This window comes from Palaemon carinicauda, chromosome 5 (genome assembly GCF_036898095.1).
Source record: "Palaemon carinicauda isolate YSFRI2023 chromosome 5, ASM3689809v2, whole genome shotgun sequence".
Classification (NCBI taxonomy): domain Eukaryota; kingdom Metazoa; phylum Arthropoda; class Malacostraca; order Decapoda; family Palaemonidae; genus Palaemon; species Palaemon carinicauda.
Window position 1 is genome coordinate 110,052,844 of NC_090729.1, and position 10,000 is coordinate 110,062,843.

The 10,000-nt window shown below is 38.5% G+C and overlaps 1 protein-coding gene across 1 annotated transcript in view; it reads right to left on the minus strand.

The window, feature by feature from the left end:
* Positions 1-8,464: 8,464 nt before the first annotated feature.
* LOC137641075 (uncharacterized) overlaps positions 8,465-10,000 on the minus strand; it is a 2,781-nt gene continuing 1,245 nt past the window's right edge. Inside the window, exon 2 of the mRNA XM_068373521.1 lies at positions 8,465-9,463. Coding sequence (XP_068229622.1) covers positions 8,465-9,463 — 999 coding nt within the window. The remainder of the gene's footprint in view (positions 9,464-10,000) is intronic.

The window sequence follows — 10,000 nt, forward strand, 5'->3', positions numbered from 1 at the left end:
AAAAATTAAAATAAACCTTAATATGCAGATAAAATAACAAACAAACAAATGAGGGCGATTGTTGACACTTCTCACTAGAACAATAACATATGAACATCTTATTCAATTTGATATATAAATTAAATTTCAGAAGAAAAAAAATACATTAATTTATCTAATTTTTCTTAAAGAAACGTCAATATATAGGAAAACTAAGTAAAAAAAAAAAAAGATATTGCATTAACAATTCCCCAAAACAGTACCCCATCTTTAGGTTGTGTGAGAGAGAGAGGAGAGAGAGAGAGAGAGAGAGAGAGAGAGAGGGGCTGATAAAAAGTACTATCATTGAGTCTAACAATAGAGGAAAACCAAATAAAAAACTAATATATTGCATTAACAATTCCCCAAAAACACTACACCATCTTTAGGTTACTGAGAGAGAGAGAGAGAGAGAGAGAGAGAGAGAGAGAGAGACTGATAAAAGTACTATCATTGAGTATAACAATAGAGGAAAACCAAATAAAAAACTAATATATTGCATTAACAAATTCCCCCAAAACACTACACCATCTTTAGGTTACTGAGAGAGAGAGAGAGAGAGAGAGGAGAGAGAGAGAGAGAGACTGATAAAAGTACTATCATTGAGTCTTTAACAATCTAGTCTCGACCGCGGGGAAGAAGGTCGGTCGTGACGCAAGACCCGAAAGGTCGATTACCGCCTCTAACGCACATCGACATAAAGGTCGAATTCCCCTTTTTAGGGAGCTTCCAACCAGACTGGTGCTACTGAAAGCCTGCTACGTTCTCGGTTTCAATTTTCGACGGACTTGGAAAAAAAAAATAAAAAAAAATTAATAAATAAAAAATGGGTACATGAAAAAAATTTCACTAAAAACACAAGATGAATACACCTGTAAAAAACTGGAAAGTGTATTTTTTTATGAAATATAACCGAAATTTCTCTTTAAAAAAAAACTTGAATTGTAAAAAAAAAAATTTCTTGACATCTTTGTAAATGAAAAAAAAAACAAATATATATATATATATATATATATAATATATACACATTATATATATATATGGTGTGTGTGTGTATATATACATAAAACTAATAACGCGAGAATTAGAAAATATATTTTTCTATTATATCTAACCGAGATGTTCCTTAAAAAAGGCTTGAATTACAAAAGAAAATTCCTTAACACTTTTTGTAAATAGGAAAAAATTATATAAACCTAATAATACGAGGGAGATGTATACACCTCTAAAGAATTAGAAAATATATATTTTTTTTATCAAATCTAACCGAAATTTCCTTTAAAAACCCTTGAATTACAAAAGATAATCTTCTTAACACCTTTATAAAATAATTTCATATTTCTTGCGATAAAGAGAATCGAATCATTTGGTTACTACGTTTAACTTCATGCTAATTTTACCAGTGAAAGTGAGACACCAAATTAACAGATACCAAAGGTTAAAATGTTAAAATAACAGTGTGTGTGTGTGTGTGTGTGTGTACACAGGTAGCCATATGTGCGTGTTTGTATTTCTGTAGGTCTCAACTAAAGGTAGATATTTAATATCGTGGGTAGTAGTCGTGTGTGTTTGTGTACCACGTTAAAATTTATGTTAACTTTTACCAGTGAAAGTGAGATGCCACATTAACAGTCAGCAAAGGTTGAAATATCAAAACAAGGGAGAGAGAGAGAGAGAGAGAGACGAGAGAAGAGACGAGAGAGAGAGAGAGAGAGAGAGATTGTACATATGTAGTCAGTATATGAGTGTTTATATTCCTGTAGTATTGACTAGAAGTGGAATGTGTGTTTGTGAACACACGCTCGTGTATGTGAGTTTGTAACTCATACGTAAGGGGTGAGATTAAAACTAAGTGTATCCTGTGTATTATTGAGCGTCCACCTGTCTATACACACGTTTTGTGCTATTGTGTGTGTTGGTATGTGCGAGTAACTCTACTCACCTGTCTGTTATAAGAGTGTATCTTTTGTAACGAGTAATTTCACCCACCTGTCTGTACAAGTCTGTGTGTTTATAAGAATAATTCTACCCATCTTTCTGTACAAGTGTGTGTTTGTATGAGAAATTCTAACCACCTGTCTATACAAGTGTGTGTCTGTATGAGTAATTTCTCCCACCTTTCTATACAAGTGTGTTTGTATGAGTAATTCTACCCACCCTGTCTGTACAAAGTGTTTGTCTGTATGCGTAATTCTACCCACCTGTCTGGAAAATTCTGTGTATTTGTATGAGTAATTCTACCCCACCTGTCTATACAAGTGTATTTGGTATGCGTAATTCTACCCACCTGTCTATACAAGTGTGTGTGACTGTATTAGCAATTCTACCCACCTGTCTATACAAGTGTATTTGTATGAGTAATTTTTACCCACCTGTCTTTACAAGTGTATTTGTATGAGTACATTCTACCCACCTTTCTATACAAGTGTATTTGTTTGAGTAATTCTACCCACCTGTCTATACAAGTGTGTGTCTGTATTCGTAATTCTACCCACCTTTCTATACAAGTGTATTTTGTTTGAGTAATTCTACCCACCTTTCTATACAAGTGTATTTGTTTGAGTAATTCTACCCACCTTTCTATACAAGTGTATTTGTTTGAGTAATTCTACCCACCTGTCTATACAAGTGTGTGTCTGTATTCCGTAATTCTACCCACCTTTCTATACAAGTGTATTTGTGTTTGAGTAATTCTACCCACCTGTCTATACAAGTGTGTGTCTGTATTCGTAATTCTACCCACGCTTTCTATACAAGTGTATTTGTTTGAGTAATTCTACCCACCTGTCCTATACAAGTGTATTTGTATGAGTAATTCTACCCACCTGTCTATACAAGTCTGTGTACTTGTATGAGTGATTCTATAGCATAAAGGTTGGCTAAATGCTCTTCGATTAGCTTTCTCCAAATCTACATTTTTTGGCCCCTTCTCTATCCAGTTAAGGAGCTCTTCTTCAGCTTCACTTCTTACTGTGGTGTTTTTTTCCCTTTAATGAGACAGGGATCCCATCACTCACATCCGCTGGGTTTACCTGGTGGCAGGCTTGTTTTCCTTTCCCATTTAATGTGTCATTTTTTACAATCGGTTTCTTCCTCTCGCTCATTCATTCATTCATTCATTCCATTCTCTCTCTCTCTCTCTCTCTCTCTCTCTCTCTCTCTCTCTCTCTCTCTTTTGACGGAAGTAATTCTAAGTAAACTATGTAAATATTTTTGTTTTTATCTGATATTCTGGGAATTTCTCTCTCTCTCTCTCTCTCTCTCTCTCTCTCTCTCTCAGGAAGTAATTCCAATTAAACTATATATTTTTGTTTTTATCTGATATATTCTGTGAATCTCTCTCTCTCTCTCTCTCTCTCTCTCTCTCTCTCTCTCTCTCTCGACGGAAGTAATTCCAAGTAAACTATATAAATATTTTGTTTTTATCCAATATATTCTGTGAGTCTCTCTCTCTCTCTCTCTCTCTCTCTCTCTCTCTCTCTCTCTCTCTCTCTTCTGAAGGAAGTAAAAACAAGGTATGTAAATATTTTCTTTTAATCCAATATATTCTGTGAATCTCTCTCTCTCTCTCTCTCTCTGCTCTCTCTCTCTCTCCTCTCTCTCTCTCTCTCATTTTTTTTAACATCAACCATTCAAGAAATTACTACCCAGGCCCCCACAATGCCCAATACAGTCAGCATTGGCCTTGAGCCCAACTTTACCCCGTAAGTAGCTGATCGGATTGATCACTTATATAGCGAGAAAACATCATCATCATATTGCCGTACCTTCTAATAATAGCATTTTTAAATACTGTTGGGAAACTCATAGAATCGCGATTACATAAATGACTAAATTCTTAGCAGCAGATGACCCACCTTCCTAGCAGCATATTTCCCCCAGCTTCTTAGCAGCAAGATTCTCTCCCACCTTTCATAGCAGCACATTTGCCCAAATTCATAGCAGCAAGATTTCCCCCAGCTTCCTAGCAGCAGATTTTCTCCCAATTTCCTAGAAGCAGATTTCCCCCCAATTTCTTAGAAGCAGATTTCTCCCGATCTTCGATAGCAGCACATTTGCCCAAATTCATAGCAGCAGATTTGCCCAGCTTCATAGCAGTACATTTGCCTAAAATTCATGCCAGCAGATTTCCCCCAGCTTCCTAGCAGCAGATTTCCCCTAGCTTCTTAGAAGCAGATTTTCCCCCAGCTTCCTAGAAGCAGATTTCCCCCAGCTTCTTAGCAGCTAATTTCCCCTAGCTTTCTTAGCAGCAGATTTCCCCCAGCTTCTTAGCAGCACATTTGACCAAATTCATAGCAGCATATTTCCCCCAGATTCATAGCTGCAGATTTCCCCAAGCTTCTTAGCAGCAGCTTTCGCCCAAATTCATAGCTCCACATTTGCCAAAATTCAAGGCAGCAGATTTCCCCCAGCTTCATAGCAGCAGATTTCCCCAGATTCATAGCTGCAGGTTTGCCCAAATTCGTAGCAGCAGATTTCCCCCACCTTCATAGCAGCACATTTTCCGCCGGCTCTCCTACCAACAGATTTTCCCCAGATTCATAGCTGCACATTTACCCAAATTCATAGCAACAGATTTCCCCAGATTCATAGCTGCACATTTACCCAAATTCATAGCAACAGATTTATCAAAATACAATCAACCGGTTTTTTAGAACAGCAGATTTTCCCAAGGTTTATAGCTTTGCTGGATTCATAGCATCAGATTTCCCCTGTTTCATAGCAGCACAATTCCCCAAATTCATGGCAGCAGATTTATCAATATAAAATCAACTGATTTTAGAACAGCAGATTTTCCCTAGCTTCGTTACATCGAATTTACCCAATTTTACGGGCAACAGAGTTCCAGATTTCAGAGCACCAGATTTTACCCTTATTCATAGCAGGCTGGAACTACCAGGATTCATAGCAGTAGATTTCCTGATATCAAAACAAGAGATTTTCCCAAGTTGATAGCAGCAGATTTACCCAGATTCATAGCAGTAGATTTCCTGATATCAGAACAAGAGATTTTCCCAACTTGATAGCAGCAGATTTACCCATAACCATAGCAGCTGAAACCATCAGGATTCATATCAGCAGATTTCCTTATATCAGAACAAGAGATTTTCCTAGCTCGATAGCATCAGATTTGCCCAGATTCATAACAGCTGAAACTACCAGGATTGTCAACAGTAGAGTTTCCTGATTACAGAACAAAAGATTTTCCTAGCTCGATAGCATCAGATTTGCCCAGATTCATAAAGGCACATCATCGCACACTGATCTATGGAACACAAAAGCAATTGTTCAGGATCATTAGCTACCGCCCCGAAGATTCGAAATCTAGAGGGAACTGAACCTAGGATTGGAATCCATGGGTGCTGGAACGAATCCTTGAACGCTGGTGCAGGATCTGACACCCAGCAAGCAGTGATATTATTATTATTATTATTATTATTATTATTGTTATTATTATTACAAGCTAAGCTACAACCCTACAATCCCTTCTCTCTCGGCGCTCTTGAATTCGTATGGCTTAAAGGTTAAAGGTGTCTGGTTTCAATTCCAGTTTCATCAGAATAAATACTCACCAGAACGTCAGCCGGGCAAGCCAAATGCCCACTGTGATGCCCAAGGACAGCAGTGGCTTTCTCAGTAAACAGCTTATACTCACGGTCCCGGGGCTAGGATCGATCTGCTTCCATGCGAAAGCTAGGCAAACACTTTACCACTGTACTAGCCCGGAGACTGTATGATATGTGTTATTGGGATAAATTATCATTAATATTAGAGTATATTCTTGTTCCCCTACTCATTAATAATATCTGCTGGATAAATAACTAAAATATAATTAACTTTTAATTAACACTTGTTCATCAGGCGGTATAATTTATCATTATTCGTTGAAAACGTTTTGCAAGAAGGGAAAGAAACAATCCTCTCATTTGAATCATTTTCTCGTAAATGAATCATTCAAGGCATTCAGCATTTAAGAGAGAGAGAGAGAGAGAGAGAGAGAGAGAGAGAGAGAGAAAATAGTGTCATCCAGGTAAAACATTATTCTTATCTCCTCTTTCTCTTTCTCTACCCAAACAGCAACCCACAACAATCAATTTACACCGATGTATAAAATTCACGACTTAGGTCAAAAGACATACTGAGAGAGAGAGAGAGAGAGAGAGAGAGAGAGAGAAAGTTTCATCCAGGTAAAACGAGAAGTACATAGTTTTCGAAGGAGTACAAATTACTCTCTCTCTCTCTCTCTCTCTCTCTCTCTCTCTCTCTCCCCAAACAGCAACCCACAACAATTAAATTACCCTGAGGTACCAAATTCACTACTTAAGTCAAAATAGGCATAATAGAGAGAGAGAGAGAGAGAGAGAGAGAGAGAGAGTAATTTGTACTCCTTCGAAAACGATGTACTTCTCGTTTTACCTGGATGAAACTTTCTCTCTCTCTCTCTCTCTCTCTCTCTCTCTCTCTCTCTCTCTCTACCCAAACAGCAACTCACAACAATTAAATTATCCTGAGGGACCAAATTCACTACTTAAGTCAAAATAGGCATAATAGAGAGAGAGAGAGAGAGAGAGAGAGAGAGAGACCCTTTCCAATCTCCCTATTCAGTCTACCCTTTCATACTCTCTCCCTTTCTCTGGCAATCCACTTAACAACGATGTATGGTAAACGTGAGTGAGAATAGAAAGGGTTTAATTACATCAGTATAATATAATTCAAGAGAGAGAGAGAGAGAGAGAGAGAGAGAGAGAGAGAGAGAGGGAGAGAGAGTTCATCTCCCGTAGAGTAGCGAACGAACAAACAAGGTCTGACGAAGTAATAAGACGGATTTATTTTAAATTCACAATGAGAAACACACACAGATATAAATATATGTGTGTGCATGTGTACAGTATGTGTGTATATGCGTATAATGTGTGTATTAATAGCGATTATCATTATCACACGTGAAAGCTACTAAAACCTGTTGGTTTAAAGGTTTAAATGCCGCTTATGAACGTGTGAGATCGTCGAAGAACGTAAAATTACGACCGATTAGATTTTGTTTCTCACGTTATGGGCATCACAGAAAACAATAGGCCGACGTCAATAATCTTGTTTCGTTAATGAAAAGCGAAAAAGGTACCAGTACACTATGAGAGAGAGAGAGAGAGAGAGAGAGAGAGAGAGAGAGAGGATTTACGTTACTATACATAAAAACTTTTTTTTTAGAGAAACTAGAAAGTCTATGAACATAGGTTACTTAGCCTTCACAAACCTGTAAATACATACATACATACATACATCATATATACATACATACATACACGCACACACATAATATATACATATATATATAACATATAAATATATATATGTGTGTGTAGTAGTAGTAGTAGTAGTAGTAGTAGTTGTTGTTGTTGTTGTTGTTATAGTAGTAGTAGTAGTAGTAATATATAAATAACACACACACATATATATATATATATATATATATACATATATGTGTGTAGTAGCAGCAGTAGTAGTAGTAGTAGTAGTAGTAGTAGATATAAAAGACTATACCCTCCGTGCAGTCCAATTCATTGTCGAATTCCCCCATTGAAACGCCTCCAGTCAATGAGCCACAAACGCGTAACAACACAATACTACCGAGTACGAAAGAAATACAGTACAGAGACAGGCACCCAAAGTGTTCGGTGGACTCCCACTACCGACTCGTAAGACCGGTTGGTCGGTCGGTCGGTCGGTCGGTCGGTAAAATTGCAATCGCTCGTCGAGCAGGTGTCATACACCTTTGGACAAGTTACGAGACACTTCCAGTACACTTCGCGCTGCTTGCTTGCTTGTTGGGTTTCGTGGAAGTGCATTGTGCGTGTGGTGTATATACGTGTATGTATTTATTGTAATTTTATACGTAAGAACTCTTACACATTTATACGAATACATATGCATATATATACTGTACATACATATGTACTCGTATATATAAACACACATATACACACACATATATATATACATAAATATGTATATATATATTTATTTATATATACATATATATGTATACATATTTGCATATATATATACATAAATATATATATATATACATAAATATATATATATATATATTATATACATATATATTTGTGTATATATATATATACATGCTCATGTGCCGGTGTATATTAGAGAAAGATATATTTGTGAATTGTTCAATAGCAAACAAAGAAGCCCTCACACAAGTAAGAATAAACCGAGAGTAAATTAATACTACCGGTTGCAAAAAAAAAAAAAAAAAAAAAAAAGCCAGAGCGTTGCCTCTGACAAGACAAACAAGTAATAAAAAGAAGTCGCACAAGAATCCACCTCAAAAGCATCGACAAACAACCAAACAAACAAACAACCATTGGTTAGCAAACTAAGCCAAAACCAGAGTAGCCTACTACATCTCGCCCAGGGGTCGCCTCTATTTGCTTGTGGGATTGGGTGAAAGGTATTTCGTATGTCCTATGGGGAGATGACTGGGGAATGGGGAGAGGCATGGGGAATGTAGAATGGGGAGAGAAATGGGGAATGGTAATGAGGAGGGGAATGGGGAGATGATTGGGGAATGGGGATATGAATGGGGAGAGGAATGGGGAATGTAGGATGGGGAGGGGAATGGGGAGAGGAATGGAGAAGGGGGATGGGAATGGGGAGAGGAATGGAGAAGGGGGATGGGAATGGGGAGAGAAATGGGAAATGTAGAATGGGGAGAGGAATGTGGAATGGTAATGGGGAGGGGAATGGGGAATGGGGAGAGGAATGGGGGATGTAGAATGGGGTGAGGAATTGGGAATGGTAATGGGAAGATGGTTGGGGAATGGGGAGAGGAATGGGGAATGTAGGATGGGGAGGGGAATGGGGAGAGGAATGGAGAAGGGGGATGGGCATGGGGAGATGAATGGGGAAAGTAGAATGGGAAGAGGACTGGAGAATGGGGAGAGAAATGGGGAATGTAGAATGGGGAGAGGACTGGGGAATGGGGAGATGAATGGGGAATGTAGGATGGGGAGGGGAATGGGGAGAGGAATGGAGAAGGGGGATGGGAATGGGGAGATGAATGGGGAATGTAGGATGGGGAGGGGAATGGGAAGATGGTTGGGGAATGGGGAATGGGGAGATGAATGGGGAATGTAGGATGGGGAGGGGAATGGAGAAGGGGGATGGGAATGGGGAGATGAATGGGAAGAGGACTGGAGAATGGGAAATGTAGAATGGGGAGAGGAATGTGGAATGGTAATAGGGAGAGGAATGTGGAATGGTAATAGGGAGAGGAATGTGGAATGGTAATGGGAAGGGGAATGGGGAGAGGAATGGGGGATGTAGAATGGGGTGAGGAATTGGGAATGGTAATGGGGAGATGGTTGGGGAATGGGGAATGGGGAGAGGAATGGGGAATGTAGAATGGGAAGAGGACTGGGGACTGGGGAGAGAAATGGGGAATGTAGAATGGGGAGATGATCGGGGTATGGGGAGAGGAATGGGGGATGGGAAGGAGGATGAGGATGGAGGTAGTGACCACGCCTATTCAAGTGAGGAAAAATACTTTCCCTCTCCCCCCCACCCCTTCAATAATAGAAGGGGGGGAGGAGGTCGTTCGATAAAAGAGATCATAAAGTTATTGAGACGAAGGACGTAGTGATGTTGGTCACTGTATCGGGTTGAATACAGGTTTTCATGAATTTGTGAAGAGTTGCTAGTCTTTGAAATACTTAGAGTAAGTGAAGTTGGTTCGACGAAATTTATCATATCTTAATTTATTGGTCTGTAAAATCAACATCTGCTACATAGAATGAGATTATACATCGCAATGAAATTAGTTAATGACATTTCAGAAACTGATTACGAGTGACGGTGCAGGTAAGTAGCCATGACACGTGTAAATGCGACATTTAATAGCAAAAAAAAAAAAAAAAAAAAAAAAAATTACGATCAAGGATTTACTAGTGAGTAATCATCA